The sequence below is a fragment of the Atractosteus spatula genome, chromosome 19 (assembly GCF_055471065.1).
Source record: "Atractosteus spatula isolate fAtrSpa1 chromosome 19, fAtrSpa1.hap1, whole genome shotgun sequence".
In the NCBI taxonomy this organism is placed as follows: Eukaryota; Metazoa; Chordata; class Actinopteri; order Semionotiformes; family Lepisosteidae; genus Atractosteus; species Atractosteus spatula.
This window is the reverse complement of record NC_142724.1, coordinates 2,340,907-2,361,763: the sequence shown is the minus strand read 5'-3', so window position 1 is coordinate 2,361,763 and position 20,857 is coordinate 2,340,907. Positions and strand designations below refer to the sequence as shown.

The window sequence follows — 20,857 nt, the reverse complement described above, 5'->3', positions numbered from 1 at the left end:
AAATAAACGGATAGATGGAGTAATAACATTAATAATAATTGTTATTTATGCCATTTATTATATAACACATTAAAGATATTTTTGAGGCCTAGAGCACAAACCCCAACATTAGTGGCCGAACATAATTGTAGATAAACGAGCAGATGAACACGCAGAGCTGCGCGCGGTTCGCTCAAGCGCTGCTGGGGGCTGTGGTGTTGAGCCGTTCGATACGGATTCTCGAGCAAAATAAAACACAAATAAGCCCACTGCCACTTGATTAAAGGTCTATTAAGTGAAGAGCGTTTAAGATATTAATAGCAGAGGGCAACCCGTTGTAACAGGAGCACGGGTTTAGCTATTTATTAACCGAAGCAAACACGGAATGAAAAAGCGAGGAAGAGGAGGAGAGGAGACTCATATTATGAGTAGTCCTAGTCATAGACTCCAACTAGGGTTTGGATTGAAAGCATGTCATTCGAGGCAGAAAAACTAAAAACGTCTCGCCTTGCCACCAGACATCTCAGGTAAGTCGTATTCACTTCCGTCTGGATTGCTCGGTCCGATGAAGGGAGCCGCACAAAAAAGTATTTCTGTCTTCTTTTTTTTTAAGCAGACCGAAAGTATTTTGAGAAACTAAAAATCCGCATTGAATCTACAGCTGCTGGCATAGTTTCTTTTTAAACAACCTGCTTTCTGCAGTTTTAGTATTATCTGGCGAACTTAAGCCTGATCAGCAGACGTTGCAATTTTACAAAGTTGCAAGTTGCAAGCTGGCGCACAAGCGCTCAGGCTCGGCTGTATGGCCTCGTTGACAGTCAGATATTCCGTCGCCACCTGGTGGAATCTCACGTTACTGCAACTCCAGGAGAAATTCCAGATCAGCCGGCGGGGTCTACGACACAAAAAACTCCCGGACCTCTGCACAAGCTCGGGTAAAAAGATGCTGTCCTCTTCCTGTGGGTTGTAGGCTTTTCTAGGAGATGTAGTAGTTTTCAGAATGCCAACTTCGAAAAATTATATCGACTTTAAACTTCCATCTTAACTTGTATACAGGTTATCAACAAACGCAGGGCTGGTCGTCCTTGGCTCCAGTTAATTTCTAATAAACGCAAAGCACTGCAAGATACTAGAACATACCGCTGAGATATACAGTTATAGTTACACAGGTAGTTACAGTTAAGTGTGTGGAATTTAAAACAAGGGATGTCATGTTGACATTGTGAATCGCTCTTGCAAGACCTCATCCAGAACATCATGCTGGGTTTTGGTCACCACATTACAGAAAGACATCGCTGCTCCAGAACCAGTCCAGATACAACCTGTGAGTAAAACTGACTTCGAACTCCATAAAGGGACTTGCACCGTCAGCGCAGGGGGCTGACACACGGACTACAGGGCACAAGGGAATCCTCCACAGAAGTGCATTTAAAACCAAGGACAGGAGACACTTCTGTACCCAAAGGGTGGTGGGAGTGTGGAACAGGCTAACTGGGAGGCTGGCAAGCCGGGCCAAACAACAAGCTGGGGGAGGGGCATTTGGAAAGCTAGCAGAAGAGAGCCCTAGCTTCTGGTGCAGCCGTGTGGAGGATGTGCAGTCTTCGTGGAGTGGGCAGGCCGGGGGGCAGCTGGGGAGGGCATGTGACGAGGTGCTTGTCTGTTCAGCCCAGGGATTCCCTGTCTTGGGCCCGGTGCAGTCTGCACTGAAGCCTCGCTGGGGAGGGGTTTTCCAGACTGGCCGATGTGTTTTCGGGGAACTGGCAGGCGCGGAGCGTTTTGGACCCCTTTCAGCACGTTGTGGGTAATTGAGAGTCGTGGGCTGTGTGGAGGAGCAGTGATGCCTGCTGGATGACACACATGCCCAACGTGGTAATGTACTTAAATGAAGAAACGCAGAGGCAGCCCTTGAATAAATTACTACAACATTTTTGAATGCAATATCTTGGGCTGTACTCAAATGCATATAACTGAGCATGCACTAGCCAAGCCTAACGCATTAGTGGACCACCCTGCTGTGGCTGCAAAGTGCCAAGACTTCAGTCTCCACCTGCATGTAAGCAGGCGTCCTACAATGGAGGTGCTTCAGCATCTGTCGTATGGAGCCTCCTGTGTCAGAGGAGATCACCAGGCCTGTTTTTTTTTTTATTTCGGCTGCAGCCGAGCATCACTCTGTTAGTGTGAAGCGGACAAGACAGATGGCGTCTTGTTTTTATGAATGGCAGCAGGTGGCGGAGAGGATGGGGCTGTGAATGGGGAGGCAGGGAGAGAGAGCACCCACTCGGGTCACAAGTTCGGCGGCGGCAGGTAATTGTTTTGCACATGACGACGGGGGGGCTAATTTTAGCAGCAGTTGCTCGGGAGACGCGGTGAGGAAGAGAAGGTGATGACATCAGCGGCCTCTCCCCACTCCCCGGGGGGCCCTGTGGTAGTAAGCACAGCTACCCAGGGGGATCCGAAACCCCCCCACATCTCCACTCCCCACCGCCCCCCTCGCTCCGCACACAGCACACAGCGGGTGATTAACTAACCAGCACCGGGGGCAGGCAAGGGGCTGGCTTTGCAGAAGGAGGCAAAAACCAGGGCTGGTATTTTTTCACCCCCTCCCCTGTCCCCTGTCCCCTCTCCCCTGTCCGTCATGCCTCTTCAACCGAATGACGCGAACACTTCTGATTGAGGAGGTGGACGCCCCAGCGTGGCTTCCATTTCGCACAGTGACGTCCCACGGGCACCGCACTGATGCAGAGCCGAGTGTTTAGTGGCTCGGTCTGGACTCGCAAAGCAACTCCTGAAGCGTCAGCCTTGTTTACAGCGCGTTGTCCTTAAGGAAATGTCAGTTTAAAGCAGCTGTACAATGACAAACACACACACACACACACACACACACACACACACACACACACACACGCGCGCGCGCGCCAGGCATGGGCACGCTGTCTCTCACGCCGGGCCTGGGCATCCCTGAGCATCAGCTGCCAGGCAGGGATAATTGAGATGTTGTGCGTCCCAGGAGAAGAGCAGCACTGCTCCTAATGTAATCAGTGCGTCAGCTGCAGTGGGGGTGGGGGTGGGGTGGGAGGGGTGTTCCAGGCAGGAATCGAGGGGCGTTGGGCCTGTGGCAACACTCGGCGCAGGAGGAGGAGAGGGGAGGCCGCAGGGGCAAGCAGGAGTGAGCGGAGTTGCTTGGGGGAGCAGAAGAGCAGCTCCAGCGCGGAAGCAGCAGCTACACCATGAGACAACACAGGAGCCTCTGAGCCCAGCACAGCTTCCCACATCACCAGAGCCCCAGGATCGGCAGAAGGTGAGTTGCTGGGACGCTGCTGGGACTTTCGTGAAAATCGGGCAACAGAAATAGAGGGTGCATGCCGTTGGTCTCCTCGTGCCCGGACCCCCTGCAGCGATTCTGGCAGGGGAGGAAGCGAAGGGGGAGACCTGTGGGTCTGAAAGGATTCCTGTCTGAGCTGTAAAGCTCCTCTTGAGGCTGAGCCAGGAAAAAAAGGCACTATATCCCACTGCTTGGTCTTAACCCCCTAGATCACAAATCGCTCCGTTGCGGAAGGGAGCTAAAATCTGAAAAAGAAATTTTTAACTGCTACATCCACTCCCACTGCAGCTGCGCACAACCGATCTTTACCTCATTCAGCAAAATGTGAGTTCTGCCCACAGGGGTTATCGTTATACTGTATGCATGCATTCTTATTATTTTTAGCCTTTGCGAAAGCTTGTGACTCGTGCAGCCGGAACAAAACAATTTATAGTGCAGTTAAGACAATTACTCAAGGAAACCTTGCCTACCAGATGATCTCAAAGATCTTGCTTACGAACAGACCTGGCCTTCTGGAACATATTTCTACACGTCTAGAGGCGACGAAGGTGGCCTTGTATTCAGTGGGCATTCCTCTGCTAACGCACACCAGGAGACACGGACCTTGTCCAGGTGTCTGACCGCCTCTGCTCCTGGCCGACAGGGACCTCCGGGCGCGGGGGCAGCGCGGGGGCAGCCCGAAGGCCGGCGATGAGCCCGTGGAGGCGGTCGGTGGGCGAGCTGCCAGCGGCGCGGGGCTCGGTGGCGGAGTGCAAGAAGGCGCAGGCCGCCCTGACCAAGGTCACCGCCTGTTTCCAGCAGCTGGCCATGTGCGTGGGGGGCAGCACGGACTGCAGCCGCCTGAGGGAGGAGCTGGAGGACACCCGGCTTAAGGCTCACCACATCTGCACAGGTAGAGCAGGGCGAAGCACCGAGGGCACACCTTTCCTGCGCTTTCCTGGACGGGCAGCTCGGAGTAAGCAGCCCTGTCCGGTTCATTCCACATTAACAGTTCCGGCATGGAAATTGCTACGCTGACCATGCTAAGGATAGCGATGCTATTAAAGAACTAGCTGATGTAAGAGATTTCAAATGTTAGGTTATAATAATCTTTTATTTACAAAGCACGTTTCCAAACGGAAGGATGCTGTACAGTACATGGTGATAAAAAAGTACAATATTTTTTTTTTTTTGCTCTTTAATGCAAAAAAGAAACAGGATAGAAAGTTAAGAAATGTGCGTACAGGCCCTAGTGAAAAGGTGAGTTCTGGAGATTGGGAGTCTGAGGATTTGTCTCTCTATGAGTCGATGGAAGGGCACTTCTCGACAATGGAGCAGTGGCAGAAAAGGCACGGTCACCCTCAGCCAGGGATGTGCCGTGAGCACAGGACCAGCCTCTCCTGAGCTGATTCTGCGGGCAGGAGTGTAGACACGGAGGGGTTCGGAGACGTATGGTGGAGCTGATTATTTAAAGCCAGGAGAAGGATTTAGCACCGAATGCGGGTCTATAAGCAAGCAGTGTAGAGCGGTGTGTTGGCCCGCGGACCACGCGAATGTCCCGGCTCGTTGCAGGGCTGCAGGGCCGGCTCACCGCCCTGCTGACGGGGGCCGAGCTGGGGCCGGAGGAGCGCGAGGAGGCCGAGCGGCTGTGGGTGCTCTTCCTGTCGGGGCTGGACCTCTTCCTGCAGGACCTGCACAAGACCGCCGCCCTGCAGGCCCTCTTCCCTCTGAGGCAGCCGCGCGACCGCCGGGCGCTGCTCCACACGGGCGCCGCGGGCCGGACCGCGGAGCTGGCAGCCCGGGCGGCCCTGGCGCAGGCGCCCTGGGGGCAGGGAGAGGAGGCGGAGGCTGGGGGGCCCCCCCCGGACCTGGGGGCGCACATTGCCCAGCTGGAGCGCATGGCCCAGGACCTGCTGCAGAGGGTCAGCGTGCCCATCTGGTCAGTGGAGGCCACGCAGGAGGCCTGGGCGGAGGGCAGCCTGGCGGAGCTGGACCCCGAGGACAGGGTGACGTCGGAGGAGCTGCTGACCGTGGAGGAGCTGTCCCAGGGGGCAGAACGCCAGGCGGGCTGCTGCCGCTACCCGGGCTGCCGGCTGGGCTGGATCCTCTGCCTGGTGAACTGAGCATGAGCCCAGCTGTTCCCCACCCGCGTACGTCACAGGGAGGCCCAGCTGGGCGTGCAAGCACGCGCCTGCTCTATCGTACCTAATTTAGCAAGGGCAGAGAACACATCCGACAGCTCTTACTCCAGTTTGTTAAGCAGAAATTTCTAGTTTTTTCCAAAACTGGGGGGGGGTTGGGGGAAGAATCACTTCCTTCCTCTAAAGGCTCAAAAGAATGTGGAGACGCTTAACTGGCAAGACTGCGGCGAAACAGACCCATCTGCACCTTCATTACACACCTGAGTTTCAGCAAACAATTTTCACAAGGGGTAACTCATTACAAAGTCACGTGCGAACCTGACTGGTTAGTCGGTATGTCTGATGAGGTATTTTATTCAAACGTTATCCACCCGAGGCATAGTTCTGGCCAGGCAAGGAACAGCCTGCTGTTACAGGCAAGAAGGCAGGAGCTTCTGCACTCAACCATGCTCTGCCTACGGCACAATGGCCTTCCTCCTACTAAAAGGAAGCCAATGCAAAAGCCAACACAAAGCACAGATTGATGGATTTTACAAGACATCTTTATTCACATAAGTTAATACAAAAAAATTAAAATGAATTTACATCATGAGAAGGCAACAGACAGGAAGGTACATTCAAATATCAGACATACAAGAGACAGGACAGGCCGAGCCCCAGGGGTCAGTTCTTATACGTCGAGTGCAAATGGGCTCTGTAGGCTGCAAGAGAAGAGAAAAGCCATTAGGCAGTAAACCACAATGAGAAACAGGACGGCACAGCGATCTTGTGACTGCCAGCCAGCAGCAGGCAGAGCGATGCCAGTTTGAGAATAGGGGGGAATTTTCATTATCCAGCAACAGTACAAGCTGAACAAGGTCTGAGTGGGGAGTTAAGGCGTACGTGAAATAATGAGGAACAATGAAGGTTAATCCCACTCCGAAGTCTAGATATTGCACATGGCTGATGGCCCAGAGTCACCGCTAGTTTGAATCCATGGACAATTAGGTTTTAATGTTATTTTGTTGGCTTCAATGCCACTTATACTTAGACAGAATAGCCTTGTCTTGTTTTTAGCCACTATGTTCAGAACCATCGCAAGATGAGATGAAATTTACAAGGGCAGAGTGGTGTAATTCTGGCTCGGCCCCCCTTCCCGACGTGTAGGTTAGCCAGAAAAAAAAAAGAACGCGGACAGAGGGAAGACGCAGCTGAATAAAGGAGACGAAGTCTCACGCAAGCAGGCTGGGCGAAGGGTGAAAGGCACCTACCTTCCTGGTTCGCCCATAGCTCAGCCGCCGTCGTGTTCATGGGGCTGTCGTTGTTGGGTTCTGCGAAAAGGAAGACGACGGGGTCAAAGGTTTGATTTTGGAGGGTCATTGCTGTTGGAAGCTGTCCGTCAGGGAAGATTTAGAAATAAAAACCCTGAAACCTGAGACTAACAAAAACTTTGTCCTTTAAGAATTTTTCTGCCTACAGCTCTTCTCTTAAAACAGGACTCTTTGGCATTAACCCTTAAGTGTGCTACAACCTCTGGCAAACACTGCGATTGAGTTTTGCAAATATGGTTTAATGAAGGAAAGCTAAATGCTGAAGCATTACTCTTGACTAGGTCACAGATTATACTTTGTACTGGCCGAGTCTACAGTTACCAGAGTAAAGAGAATTAGTACAGTGTGCAAGGGATTCTAGACTGCGGTGAAGTCACCAGGCTGTCCAGGCAGTCTAAATCTCTCTGCTCCGCACTCATCCAGAAACACGTTAGCATCCTTATCCCGGCAGGACACCGCTTCCTGCTCCCTGAGGCTACAGGGGCACCCCCCATCCCCCCCAACAACAGGCGAAGAAGAACGCGGCACCGACAATGGAAGTGCAGAGCGTCTCATCCCCCTCACCTCCCAGCAGGCTCTGCACGGACAGCAGGATGGAGCGCACGTCGTACAGGGCTGACCACTTCTCCTTCAGGATGTCCAGGCAGATGAAGCCCTGCTCGTCCACGTTGGGGTGGAAGCAGGAAGTGACGAACTTCACGCGGGGCGCCTGGTAGGGGTATCCGCTGGGGAACTCCAGCGAGAGCTTGTACCTCAGGCCTTCGTACACCTGCAAGGGCAGCGGGTTAGAGCCTGCGGCAGCAGGGAGTGAGGGGTTTCTCTGTTATGGGGTAAAACCCACACCTGAGGGAAATCTGACTTATCTCCCCCAGAGAAGTCTGGAAATAACACTACCAAGCTAACCAAGGTTCATACAACTCTGACGATCGTTCACAACCCTCTGAACAGCTGCTGTGCTGCCTGGCCCGACTGTTCTGGACAACTGCACTGCAGGAAACAGGTGGCAGCTGTCGGGGGTCACTGGGGGCTCTCACACTGCTCCTCCACAAAGCGGTGCAGTTGAGTAGCTGGGTTTGGGGCGTGCACAAAAGCTCTTAGGAGTTTTATTCAGTGCGGGTTTCCTCCTTCCACCTTTCAAGTGAGTTTCACAAAGATAAATGCATGAGCAGAGAGCAGAGGACTTCCTGTTATCTGCCCAGGCAGTCTAACTCGCAGGCACATTAACCTTCGCAGGACTAGAAAGGAGTCACGTCCTCTCCTCACAATGAAAGCCAGCAGGATGACACCGGTGTTGCTTAAGATTACCAGACCAGCAAAATCAGCCCCACCGCACACGCAACAATTGGGATCACTTACTGTTCCTTTAGCTCCATCTATAGTTCCGATCCACCTAAAGAGGTTATCGCTTTCCGGGAAAGCGGAGATGCCCTTATCCCCAGACATCTGCGGAGAGAGGAAAATGCATTCAGCCAACCAGCGAGCGTCTTCGCTCACCATAATGCCATTATCCCATGAACATGATTAACCAAACCCCGACCCAGAGCAGGGTAAAGAGTCACAACTCTCTTACCATTAATGTCATCAGCTCCTGCTGCAATCTGGAAAACAGGAGGGCAGGGGAAACATGTCAGTCTATCAGATGCAAACGGTGTTTTTTTTTTTGTAAAAGGAGGGCTGCAACGCTACAAAACGCAGCTCAGGCCAGCAGGCAGCACACATGGAGAGCTCTGCCCCGCCCGGTGAAACAGCGCAGCTCAACGCTCTGCTGCGGTTGCTACGGCAGCGCTACATCTCCTCCATTACTCTTTCCGGTGTGGAGCAGGCCTGGACGCCCGGAGGCGCACACGCAGACCCGGGCTACGTTTGATTTAAAGCCCTGGAAGAAAATACAGCCAGAGCTAAACGCGCTCCTTCAGAAAACCCTGCTTTCTCCCTCAATAAGCAGACTACAGACTTGTAGGCCCCCCTGCGGGCAAGATGCATCAGAGATCCCGGTCGGCTGCTGCTGCTGCTGGTCTGTCCGCCGGCCCCCCGGCTCTCTTACCGCTTGGACACCGAGCCCTTGGTCGCGCTGCCGCCGGCCTCGCTGCCCTTCAGAGCGGCGGCGGACGGGGCCGCGGCGGGGTCCATGTTCTGAGAAGCCATGACTGGATTCGGGGGGCTGGGTTGCCGGTGTTTTCTGGGATGCAAAGATAAAAAAAACAACAAAACAACGAGAAATGTTAAAACCCGAGCTGCACGCTCTTCTTCCCGGAAGAAGAAACGCAAGACGCCCAAGTGCAGCTGAGAGCCCCTCCAGACAATTTAATAACATTAATAATTGTGAAGAAACGAGGTCAGACCAGGCGCACTGCGTGTTCGCTCCTCTCCAGCGGGCGGAAAGGTAGATCTGGGAGGCGGGGAGGCTCACAAAAACGCGCTTTTCTTTTCGTTTTTTGTTTAATAAAAACCACGTCGCCGTGCAAACGTATAAATCTGGGGGGGAAAAAAGATTTATTTCACTTCGCCCGCTGAGCGAGCAAGCGCTGCATCCTCAGCGGCTCGTACACTGTAAGTTACAGGCAAGATCAAGGTGTGAAGCAGAGGGTTGAGGACCGGCGGCTCATATGATTCACGTATTTATCTTGCGGATTTATTGACACATTGATCCCACAGGATCTCTCAGCCGGCCGTGTGTTGAGAGAAGCCGGGGGGGGGGGGGGTCCAGCACGGCTGGGCACGCAGTTTGTAGCACATCCCCCACCACCCTGCGTGTAAAGACGTGCCCTCTGTTCTCGCTATTAAAAGCGCACTTCCAGAAAGTTTCCGTACAGCCATGCCCGTCTGTCCCCTGACCCCGGAGGAAGGGGCTCTTCTGCACCCCAGAGGCGAAATAATGCACATTGTCAGGCCGGACAGTCTCGCCTGCCAAACTCCCCGGGCTGCCGAGGCCCAAGACGCCTAATACTTACAAAAGACGGTAAAGATCCTTAACCCACTACTGCAACTAACCAGACAGATTTCAAACGTGACTTAAACTTATTTTAAATAAAAGTTCCTTTAAGCCAGCGACATCAATCACTCCACAGAGAGGAAGATGCCTACCAATATTGGGGGAAAAAACAACGAAATTCACTGACAAACAATCAGCTTTGCAGGTTTCCCTTTCCTCCCCAGCCTACCCCAGTATTAGTCTATAAAATAACCCCCCTCCTTATGAATCTCTTTACTAATAAAATAAAAATATTACCGGATAAATTCGCTCTGTCCCCTCGGCTCTCTAGCTCCGTTTGGTTATTTTATCATACAGGTTCTGGGCGGCATACTATATCCCGCCCCTCCGTTCAAATTTTTTCAAATCTTTGTCCAACCAGCCAATCACCACACGGGCCCCCTCTGTGCGGGCCAATCAGACCGCAGGGTTAGAAAACAAAAGGAATAACAAAGGTCTTGGCAACCGTATCTAGGAGTGACGCACCCCGGCTAGGATTTCAATCTGATTGGACGGGGCGATTTAAAGTGAGCGGAAATAGGGGGGAGCAGCTTCCGGGGAAACTGATGCAGTACAATACATTAACTGGTAACGTTCATGCTGTTACTGGAACAAGTACAAGGTTTATTACATGCTGAAAATAGAAGGAAAAAAACACCCGAAGGCGGCTCCACAGCCGAAACGTTCTGTTTTTCTTCTCAGCAGGGAATAAACCTTTGCAGCCTACGCATGCTGACGCAGCTCCCTACTTGAACTACTTTTTTTTATTAATTCGTATGAGTATTTCTGACAGAAAAAACACACAAACGATATTGTAAATAAACCAAACTTTATTATATAGCACCGGTATTCATATATACAGGAACAACTCGTTTCACTAGGCATTCCATTGACAAAAACAACATTTTCGACGTTTCTAAAATTGATTTTCGCTCTCTCCCGTCTTCTAACAAGGTATTGTTGCAAACGATCATTTTAAATTTATATTTAAAAAACTAAATAAATGCATAAACTGGAAAAAAATCTCAGGTGGAAATCAAAAACTCCGATGACGTCTCTCTCGAATTGATCAAGGCATTCCTTGTCAACGTCTTAAACTCCCTCCTAACGTTCGGTACCAAATACTCATTGATAACAATCTGCTTCTCGGAGGACCTGCACAATAGACTCTCAGGTGCAGGCCTTTCCAAGTCTTTGTCATCCTAAAAAAATCACCTCGAGTACGAGAAGAACACATCTCGAGGGCTACAAATACTTGCATTTCATGTTCACCTTCAAAGGTTTCTGAAGCAACAACAACAACAACAAAAAACTATTAAAACTTTAAAAAGCAGCGCACTTTGCAAAGCAAGTCAACGGACTATTAGTTATGTAGCTGAATCAGAAACGAGAAGTCTGGTCAATCCAGTCAGAGCCTCACTGACTTGTTCATCCCGGTACAATATCTTATTGTCAGTCCCCAACAGCGTCCTCTGCATACCTGCTAAAGCCAAGAACTAGAAGACTTGAGGAGCAAAAGCTGAGCCTAGACTCTACATCACTGGAACAATTCACAAAGGAAAACGGAAAATGGAAAACTTTTAATGGAAAGAATACAGAGTAAACAGAAAGAAAAGTAGATTTTTCTTATGGGGAGATGGTTTTGAACATTTTGGTAACTATCTCACTTTTCCAGTCTCTTAACATCTTAACTCCTGTAGCTCTTGACTGCGTCCCTCTGCTCTGATGTGGTGGCTCAGTGTGTTGGGCCTGGCTTTCTACAGTAGTTCTAACAGTCTTTTCCACAAAGTTTACAAATAAAAAAAAGCACAGAACCGTACTTTATTAAGTAATTGCCGCCTGTCTGCCTTTTTAAAAAAGTTTGTATGTAGATGCATTCAACAGATAAAGGACCTACAACCTTGTCATACTGTGGTTTTGATCAGTCAGTAACCAGAAATGTGTGAACGGGTTAAAAAGGAAGTCTGGTGTCTGGGTGTTTACTGACAGCGCCGTTGCCATGAGTAAGCACGCGTCGCTGAAGTCTCGGGCTGTTGGGTAGGAGCTTCTCCTGCACCTCCTGCATCACAGCCAGCTCCTCCTCCCATCATCCCTCACTCCCTCTCTGACCGCTGGGCCTCCATCGCCTTCTGCATCTTCTCGATCATCCAGATGGGCACCGTGAAGGGCTTCAGCTCGTCCAGCTTCAGGTCCGGACAGTCTCTGCAGCAGGGGACAGGACAGCACAGGTGACCACTGCCGGGGACGCCGCATTTACACAAGAGCAGGTTTGTAACAGAGAGGCCATTGTTGGCAGTTAACCGAGATTAATGCGGATCTCATCCAGCCATTTCTTGAATGAAGCCAAAGTACTGGCAGGTGTAGCCTGTTACTCCCATGACCCTTTGGGTAAAGAAGTGCCCCCCGTTCCCTCTCTTAAACGCACTTCCAGTGTCTGTGCTGACAACATGAGCCCGAAAGTGTGCCTGTTATTAAAGAGAAGAGACTGCTGGACTGGCTACCGCGAGCTGCTGGATCCCCACACACTAAAACTGCACAACTGCAAGCCGAACTGTCAACCGATTAAGAGACGATCGAGCGAATTACTTGCAACACACCGAGTGGACTGACCAATTTTTAGGATCACTGCTCTTTCTTATTTAGATCGGTGATGCGATTCCATAGAATTAAAGTTTTGCAAAGTTCGTGTCACTGAATAAAAGCAGCCAGAAGATATTCTTAGCGACTCAAGAGCGCAGCACGCATGGGTCCGCGTTACCTGTAGTCCTCACTCTGGGCCAGGTCCTGAACGTCCTGCTCTATGAGGAGATAGGCCTGCAACAAGCACGGAGGAAACGCCACGTCAGGACTTTGCTCCACATGTTCAGCAACACACAATTACAGCAGAAACCAGCCCCGCACAAAAGGGAGCTTTCCCCACCACCAAAGACAAATCACAAGACAGCTACACAACTGGAGGAGCCCTTACGTCTTAGAAACGTAAGGATGTACAAGAACGCCCCTGGCAGGACTCACCATCTTGCCCCCCGTGGCTCTCATGTGCTGTCTGTCGGCCAGCCAGTGCTTGTCCTGGGGGTCGGCAGCGTACTGCAAGAGACGCACAGGCCGAGTCAGGCATGCACGCGTGCCCCCAGCTCGCCCCTCGCTGGAGAAACACTTTACACTCAAGCTGCTGTTCTGTCCATCGTGCAAGGCCCCTCTCCAGTACTATGACGTTAGGACCATCAGAAACATCGCTGTTTGAGCCTAGAATCGTCAGCTCTTTGCTTGCTACGGTGCCCTTTGCAACAGTTTTGTCACGGAGCGAATACAGAACACAGCAGAGAGACGAGCAACGCCACCTCTGTCCCTTTAAGCCACTACAGCCATCTTAGCAAGGGAGTCCGTACAGAGAATTTACAGCTACCAACTCTCAACGCCGGCGTCTGATGTCAGGTGGCGCTTTTAACTGTCGTGAGTATTCGCATCACAGAGAAGAGTAATTCTCATTCCACACTTCCACAGCTCCCTCGCGCGCTCTCACCTTGAAGAGGTCAGCGTGCTTGATGTAGATCCGGCCCCTGGTGCCGCCCATCCCCAGAGCTCTGCAACGACAACGGGACGAGTGAGAGGGGAGAATCAGACGCATCAGGCAGGAGGGACCGGAGAGAGGAACGACGGCTCAGGACAGACGCAGACATCAGGTCGCTGCAGGTAACAGCGCCCTTCAAGAGGAAACAGAGCAAGGCAGCGAGACAGGCCTTCAATCCGACAAGGCCCTGCTGCCCCCACTTACTTGTTGGCCCGAGAGCCCAGGACGAACGTGCTGTTTTCATTTAGCCTTGCAGGGTCCCACTGCGGTCGGGAAAAGAACATCAGAAACAGATTTTCACCGCTAATCATGCATACAGTACAAACTGAAGCTCTCTGTTTCCAAGTCACTCTGACTGATTTCTATTGCTTTTATTTTCACTGTAAAATATTTTACTTGGCAGACACGTCGTTTTCATTTAGCAACCTGTTGACACACAGGCAGTAAAGTCAGTTAAAAGTTTTGTATGGCAAGCGCATCTGTTTTTTCAGGTTTAAAAAGGGGCACAGCCTCTCCAAACCACCAATTAAGGCCGTGTGGTGCACATCCGGCCCATTAAACCGCCCGTGCACATTACCACCAGCCCCCCCACCCCAGTGACAGCCCCCTGGTACCTTCGGACCCTCTCTCCTGATGGGCTCAGACACCTTCGTCTTGCTCCTGCAGAAGAGAGGACAGAGGACTGGATCAGGATCCACAGCTCTGCTGCAGTTTGTTAACAATCCCGATATGAAGCAGGTGCGGACACAGGTGGGAGTACTGCTGCAGCCCAGGGGCTTTAACCCGAGAGCTCGGCTGGAAGAAACCCAGACGACGCCGGGAGCACGAGAGCAGGACCAGGAAGGCCTGGCCGGGCGGAACACTGCCCCCCGGGAACCTCCAGGAACGCCGTCTCCTCTGGTTCTTCATCACAGGCTGAACGTTTCTGGCTTTCTGTTTGGGGGCATATTTGTTAACTTGCTTTCAGCTTATGAAAAGGTCAGATTTGGGGTTGGTCACTGGTCTCAGCTGTACCGGCTTCCGAGTCTCAGAAGTGCCCTCCTCCAGGTGTGCTGCCTGAAACGGACCCAGCTGGACCTCTGCAGAGCCGCGTGCTCACTGTGGGCGTGTCTGACACAGATCCACTCTCACCCCCTAGTCTGTTCATCATCAACCCATCAAACTTCAAACCGTTTAGTCAGAAGTAACCAGCTAACCCTTGAAGTGGGGGTACTGCTGACATTCAGGACTGACTGACGAAACAGGTTAAATTAAGTCATCAACTAACAGTGGAGACTTAAAGCTCAGGTGGCACGAAAACCAGCAGATACAGTGTTGGGAGCCACTGATCTCGAGTGAGGCAGGCTGGCCAGTTCAACCCGGGTGTGTCTGTCCCCCACGTGCAGCACTGTGCCTGGGTGTGCACGCGCACGAAGGTACTCACATGGCTCCAGTGGAGACGGGCCGGTCGTAAGGAATGACGGGCCCAGGCGGACGCCCCTTCCTCTGTGAAGACAAAACCCATCTCTATGAACAGGAGAGAGTGTTCCGTCCGAAACTGCGGCTCTCTCGCTGCATTCCGCAGGATTTCCCACAAGCTCATCGCTGGGTGCCTCCTTACCTTCTTGGGAACAGGACTGCCCCTCTGGCTGGATTCGTCGTCCACCTGTCTGCCTCGCTGGAGGGGAGAGAGGAGAGGGGCAGACATTAAAGAGCCCGCTGACCGTGCAGGGGGGGCCGTGCGCCACCAATCGTCCCCACGCCAGTGGTTCCCATTCGAGGTCCTGGTGACCCCCACAGACCTGCTGGTTTGTGTTCCAGCCGAGTCCTCAGATACACAATCAAACTCTTCATTGACTTAACAATAATAACAGTAATGTGAACTGTTTGTTCCTGGCAGGAATGAAATCCAGCAGGTGTGAGGGTCACCAGGACCAGGAGAGAAACCACTAGCCTACACCAAAGGGGCATGAGATCAGGGAATGACTTCTGCAGAACTGGGGAAAAGTTCCTTTGTCTTACTAATCTATTAAGATTAGTTACAGGTTAGTTCTAGAAGGGCTTACATTCTTTTGCATATAAACTATGTAATCTGATCGCCAGACAAACTGGATTCATCGAGACTGCTAATGACACTTCCCCACTCTCACCTAAATAAAAATACAGTTGTGAAATGAAGGCAGATAAAACTACAGTGCAGTTTAAGATGTTGGAAGCGATTATCTGTCACTTAAAAGTGTTAAGTCACCCCTACGGCTATAGAAGGCCTCCGTTGGGCCAGGACAGGGGAGAGAGGGCAGAGGTCAGAGGTCGCACCTTGCTGGCTGGGAGGTCCACAGCTGGTCTTTGGGGTGGCTTCTCCCCATCAGAGAACAGCTGTTTAGCCTGCAGAGGAAGGAAGGATCACACAAGAGATCTAACAGTCCTGAACAGTTCTCATCATACCACCTTATTCATTATCCTCATTACTGGCAGCTACAAGTCACAGCGAGTCCTGCATTTCTGAGAAACACATTACGCCATGCCCCACTAATCCACAATCACTTCTCCATCCCAGAAGGCACTGCTCAGCAGCTAAATAAGTCTGAGGGATGGAGGTTCATGTTGTCATAATTAGCCCATTTTATATCATGTAGAACATTTAAAATGAACACATAGAAATCCATCTGTACCACAGAACCAAATACTCTTCACATTCTGAGTATTATCAGCTTCAGAGCAAAAATCATGCGAGGTTATGGGGTGTATTAAACCACTCTCAGCAAGAAAGATTCTCTAAATATTGTTGTTCTTGAATAATTATATAATAAACTGTTCATAGTAATTACAATATTCAAACACTTAAAAATAAAGCTTGTTTGCTGTTCCTATAGCTGAAATATACAGAACAGTCTTTTTTTTTAATAAAACTCTACAAGAAGACGTTATCAGCGACCTGTACAACTTTAAACTCATTTGACTAAATAAACTCATTAACCTACAAATCCTACACTGAACCATTTTAAGACACCACAGCAGGTGGTTTTGTAAGCGTAACAAAAACAAAAGTATTTGCATCATGTTTTGTGATTTATGAAAATCTGAAGAGATGTTCTTATTGTACAGTGTGTATTCATTTCATCCCAAACTTTATGATCCCCAGGGGAAATCTGGTTTTTGACACAGTACAATACAACAGGAAGAGAAACATTACCAACAGAGAAGACAGTACAATAGAGTTACGGGAGATAAGGTGATACTTTACACTGTGAATCGTATTTTTGTATAATTCCAGAATTAGGATCTAATTGTGCAAGCTTCCTGGATAGAACCGACACTGTATGTTCCCATATCACAACTTGTGCAAACAGCTTGTTTTCCAGTCTCCCAGGAAAACATACTTTTATAATACTGCTGAAAATCTTAACTAAAGTCTTTCAAGATGATGTGGAAGACATTACCCTCTGGTGTCCCCTGTACAACAGCACCCGCCTTTGACTTCTTTGTTTGCTGCTGCACCCCCAGACTGACTGAAAAGCCCCCTCCCTCAGGCTGCGCAGGTGCAGGTTCACGGCCCGGCCCGGCGCTCTCACCTGCTCCAGGCAGTTCCGGCACGCCTCCCTGATCAGCACCTCGGGCTGCACCTCGTCGCCCATGTTCTCCTTCACGTTACTGGCTGCCTTCTGGAAGAACTGCAGCGCACAGGGACAGAGTGGGGGGGGAGCTGGTCAAGGCGATGTCACGCACATCCTGTTCACTGCACTACTCAAACCCTATGTTACTGCAGCGTCTCAGGTACGGCACTGCAATGCACCTGTACTGCAAGTATCACACTACACAGGAAATGCCTGTCAAAGAGGCCTGCAGTCTCCCAGCTCACTACATAGCATCTCAGCCACTGTCTGCTATCATAGGAAGTTGCACTATTTTTATCATGCCAACAAGCCTTTCCCACGTTGGAGAAAAATGTTCATGGTGAGAAGCACCCCCCCTCCACCCATGGTCCCCCCGCTCTGGGCCTCTGGTCTTAGCTCTCTGCCGCTGTGAAGCTCTGGGTCCAGTCTTTCCGCGGCAGCAGCGCGCTAGGAGTGAAGGCGGTCAGGGGTCAGGGGTCAAGAAATAATTGTGATGCCGCGCCTCCTCCTGCGGGGCGGGGTGTGCAGGGGCGCCCCCACACCGCACCTGCCCCCCGCGGGCTCACCTTCATGTACTTGTTGAAGACGGCCAGGATGTCCTCGTTGAAGCTGGGCTGCAGCACCGCGCGCAGCAGGTCCATGGAGATCACGGGGTCCGTGTAGCTGGGAAGGGCAGGGACACGGTCAGCGCGCTCCTGTCTTTACACCCGCGGGGCGGCCACTGTACCGCCCCGCCCCGCGACACACCGAGCCTCGCCTGCGCCCTAAAACACCATGACAACTCCTTGAACCCCAGCTGGTGGAAACCCTGGAGCTCTTTGCTCTCAGGAGCTCTTACAAGAAGCATTTTGACGCCTTCTGCTCACACACACACAGTCTTGTTACCTGACTGTCATCTGGGAGCGCCGACCCCTGCGGTGAACCTGGCGGTGCTTTATCATGATGTTCCACGGGTTCTGGAAGACGAGAGGGAGGGAGGGTCACCCAGGCGGAGGACGAACAAACTCCACTGCCGGCACCGTGTCACGAAACCCTCAAACTCTTGCACCAGCCCACAGCCAGCACAGTGAGACCTGGCATCGCGGGCTTCAACGCACGACAATTAAAGGACAAGCAAGAATGCATTAAAATTCTACCCACCCCCGAGTCCCCCGTATCTTCAGTTTTACCGCTTTTAAGCTATTTATTTCAAAAAGCCAAACAGGGTTAAGCTGCTGCGAAGCGAAATTATGAAAACGTCACGCCGAGGGGTTCGGATGTTCACCCAAGCCCGAGAACTGGCAGGGAAGGGGAACTACTGCTCGCCTTGACGCAGGGTGACAGGACCTGCGGGCTGCGATGCTTATAGGCGGCCGGGGGGGGTAAACTCTCACCACAGCGACCTGCTCCGGGGCGTCCTGCGGCGGCAGCCAGTCCCTGCGCCCCTCGCTGCGGTGAGCCCCCATCCTCCCCGGCGTCGGACCCTTTCACGCCTGGTGCGGGGACGTGGGATGTCCCTTTTGCTTTCAGTTAAAAACAACAACAAAAAATAAATAAATAACTAAAACAGCGGCGCGATCAGCAGGCGAACTTGTTGCGCACAGACAACAAGACGTTTCACGGCGCAGGACGGAGTCTCATTGTGAAAACGGATTAGCCAGCGCCGGGTTCACACTACAAAAAAAAAAAAGCTCAGGGGCGGTGCCGGCTCTTCCAGGATCCCCCTCTCCCCGGGGGTGCAGCGCCCGAAGACGAGTTGTCGGCTGGATTATGTCGTTAAATCGCCCGTCGTGTTCGAGCGCTGCTCCCGTCTTCACCGACACAGACAGGATGCTCCTGCCATCTCGCGCAAAATCGCTACTTCCTCGAGCTCCGACGTCACCGCCCGCCGACGGGCTGCGTCATCGATGAGCGCGAGTGAAAAAAAAAACAACAACCCCCAGAGCCGTTAGGGCGGCCATGATTGAGAGGGGCGCTTGACGACAGCGTCAGCTTTACTAGAAACCGTGTCGTTCAGACACACTCGCGGAATGGGTAAAATCGTGGTAAATACTGTTCCAAACACTAAGAGTACGCCATGACCTCACTCTAGTTAATTACCCAATCTCTTTCCGCGACGTTGTTTGCGCTCGACGTACGGCAGCCATGTTGTTGAGGGGCACAGCACGCTTTTCGAGGATCAATCTTTTCCTCGGATGTTAAAAGATTGATTTCTGTACGGTGCTTCTTTTCAAACAGACCGGTGAAGAAACATCACTTCTGAACCTAGTTGGGAAAAAAAAAGCTATCACCTTATTTTTTTTGAAAGATTTGTGTCAAAACAGAACTTTTTCATTCTTGGCCAATAGTAAGGAGTTGCAGAGTGTTGGTTTTGTGCGTTTCAAATGTTAAAAAACGTACTAACGTTTGTAAATCACTTAAGAGGAAAATACTCATATGTTTGACGTAAATAACGAGAAATATAACCTGAGTGTATTGATATTTGAGGGATACAATACCTCCGCTTTACCGGCGGTGGCTCCATAGCTCAGGGGTTAGAGCACTGGTCTTGTAAACCAGGGGTCGCGAGTTCAAATCTCGCTGGGGCCTGCCACAAACTTTTGTTTTTTTTTTACCAAAAAAAACACACTGACTGTTGTTCGGAATACATATGTAATTAATCACAGACATAGTCTGATTTTCAAATGTAATTTTAAATACACACATAGTGTTCTTGTAGAGAGCAGTTAATAGCCTATGCTAGTTGCATCTTACAATCCTCTGAGCAGTATGACTCCAGCTACAGCTCTTTTAGGATATACTTTATTTTACTTTTATTATTGCTTTGTTTCGTGTTAATTGTATTATTTTTTCTTGCTTTGGCAACACTGATTGTACCCATCGGTTATGCTAATAAAGCACCCTGAATTGAATTGAATCGACTTTCCGACTTTGAATCACTTTATATCGATAACATTTTTTAAATTAAAAAGTACACATTTTTAATTGTCATTCTTTGGATAGTTATATCACTAAGTTCGAGCTTTCAGGTTTATTTTTTTACTGTAAAATGGTCTTTATTTCGACACTAGTCCATGCTGTATTGAAGGGTCCTAGCGCAAAGAGCTCTGTCCGTTCTTGGTAGCGTTAGCCAATCAAAGCTCGCAGCGCTGTCAAGAGTCAGACATGGGCTAGCCAATCAGAATGTCGGGACGATGCAACGTGGGTAGGTTCTGACCAATCACGGCCCGGCACTGCTGCCAAGATTCAGGGAGGGGTCAGTCAGTCACATGTCGCAGAGCTGCCTGGAGTTTTGGTCGTGTTGCGTTTCTCACCTGTATTTAACAATTTTTAAATATCTTCATTATATGCGAAATAGCCGTCTCTCAGCTTGTTTGTTTTTTTTAATTTCCGGCATCGTTGCGTCAACATTTCCCTTGCTCTTCGAATAAATGCACTTTCTATTTGCAATGTAACCGGCTGAGGTTTTGATTTTTCCAATTTTATCATATGCATCAGATGACTCCGGTTTTTTTTAACCGAGACTTTTATTTTCTTTAATTTCTGCAACAGTCCTTGGGTAGCATCAGGAGGGAGCCGACCCGAGAATCGAACCTACAACCCTCTGGTCTCCACGCCGTTTTCTCAGCGAGAGAACATGACGTCAGCAACTCGTGATGGCGCTGCAGAAACAGGCGAGATCGTTTCACTTTATCAGGAAAAAAAATCACAGATATAATCGAAACACTATATGTACTTTTAATGTATGCATGATATAGTTGTCAATTTTGAATGACATTCAGAGGGCTTAAACCACAGACGTTTTTTTTAATTTTGTTGTCTGCACCTTTTAAATATGTTTATATACTGTACATAAGGTTTATTACACGTCTATAATAAAATAGTGTTTAAAATTTATATTATTGTTAGCATTGTAGGTGTAAAAGGTGAAAAAAATGTAGTTTCATTTATTGCACATCAAATACGAAATAGTATACAGCAACATCTAATTTATTTTAACTCGTGACTTCTG

At 50.3% G+C, this 20,857-nt stretch overlaps 3 protein-coding genes and 1 non-coding gene across 5 annotated transcripts; 2 read left to right on the top strand and 2 right to left on the bottom strand.

The window, feature by feature from the left end:
• Window positions 1-3,099: 3,099 nt before the first annotated feature.
• LOC148817831 (regulator of G protein signaling 9-binding protein) lies at window positions 3,100-6,834 on the top strand. Its single transcript, XM_088937814.1, has 3 exons — window positions 3,100-3,277; window positions 3,945-4,193; window positions 4,853-6,834. Exons 2-3 carry the CDS (start codon window positions 3,992-3,994, stop codon window positions 5,401-5,403), a joined length of 753 nt encoding a protein of 250 aa, XP_088793940.1. The 5' UTR covers window positions 3,100-3,277; window positions 3,945-3,991; the 3' UTR covers window positions 5,404-6,834.
• On the bottom strand, window positions 5,946-9,998 carry ube2c (ubiquitin-conjugating enzyme E2C). 2 transcript variants are annotated; one of them, XM_088937816.1, is made up of 6 exons: window positions 8,776-9,047; window positions 8,302-8,329; window positions 8,088-8,174; window positions 7,296-7,500; window positions 6,672-6,731; window positions 5,946-6,122 (listed from the first exon to the last, which is right to left on the bottom strand). In XM_088937816.1, exons 1-6 carry the CDS (start codon window positions 8,874-8,876, stop codon window positions 6,085-6,087), a joined length of 519 nt encoding a protein of 172 aa, XP_088793942.1. In that variant the 5' UTR covers window positions 8,877-9,047; the 3' UTR covers window positions 5,946-6,084. The 2 variants fall into 2 exon arrangements, with proteins under 2 accessions (XP_088793942.1, XP_088793941.1); XM_088937815.1 differs by lacking the exon at window positions 5,946-6,122 and adding an exon at window positions 9,961-9,998 and having other exon boundaries at window positions 6,487-6,731; window positions 8,776-8,910.
• Window positions 9,999-10,514: 516 nt separating this feature from the next.
• Window positions 10,515-18,736, bottom strand: dnttip1 (deoxynucleotidyltransferase terminal interacting protein 1). The gene is made up of 13 exons (XM_088937813.1): window positions 18,240-18,736; window positions 17,752-17,822; window positions 17,433-17,529; window positions 16,825-16,923; window positions 15,569-15,637; window positions 14,874-14,930; window positions 14,697-14,758; window positions 13,888-13,933; window positions 13,478-13,536; window positions 13,226-13,286; window positions 12,718-12,789; window positions 12,461-12,516; window positions 10,515-11,904 (listed from the first exon to the last, which is right to left on the bottom strand). The coding sequence occupies exons 1-13, from the start codon at window positions 18,309-18,311 to the stop codon at window positions 11,796-11,798; spliced, it is 930 nt and encodes a 309-aa protein (XP_088793939.1). The 5' UTR covers window positions 18,312-18,736; the 3' UTR covers window positions 10,515-11,795.
• Window positions 18,737-19,361: 625 nt separating this feature from the next.
• On the top strand, window positions 19,362-19,434 carry trnat-ugu (transfer RNA threonine (anticodon UGU)). Its single transcript has one exon. It is a non-coding gene; the product is annotated as a tRNA-Thr (tRNA).
• Window positions 19,435-20,857: the final 1,423 nt, after the last annotated feature.

Bases quoted from the DNA above. Each gene is read 5' to 3' on its own strand.
- LOC148817831 (XM_088937814.1), top strand. From the start codon at position 3,992: ATGAGCCCGTGGAGGCGGTCGGTGGGCGAGCTGCCAGCGGCGCGGGGC. The intron at 4,194-4,852 runs GTAGAGCAGGGC...GGCTCGTTGCAG, and splicing joins GGCTCACCACATCTGCACAG to GGCTGCAGGGCCGGCTCACC.
- ube2c (XM_088937815.1), bottom strand. From the start codon at position 8,876: ATGGCTTCTCAGAACATGGACCCCGCCGCGGCCCCGTCCGCCGCCGCT. The intron at 8,175-8,301 runs GTAAGAGAGTTG...CTCTCTCCGCAG, and splicing joins AGGAGCTGATGACATTAATG to ATGTCTGGGGATAAGGGCAT. The intron at 6,732-7,295 runs GTGAGGGGGATG...TCCTTTTCGCAG, and splicing joins CGTGCAGAGCCTGCTGGGAG to AACCCAACAACGACAGCCCC.
- dnttip1 (XM_088937813.1), bottom strand. From the start codon at position 18,311: ATGGGGGCTCACCGCAGCGAGGGGCGCAGGGACTGGCTGCCGCCGCAG. The intron at 13,287-13,477 runs GTAAGTGGGGGC...TTGTCGTTGCAG, and splicing joins CTGGGCTCTCGGGCCAACAA to AGCTCTGGGGATGGGCGGCA. The intron at 11,905-12,460 runs GTAACGCGGACC...CCCCTGCTGCAG, and splicing joins GCCCAGAGTGAGGACTACAG to AGACTGTCCGGACCTGAAGC.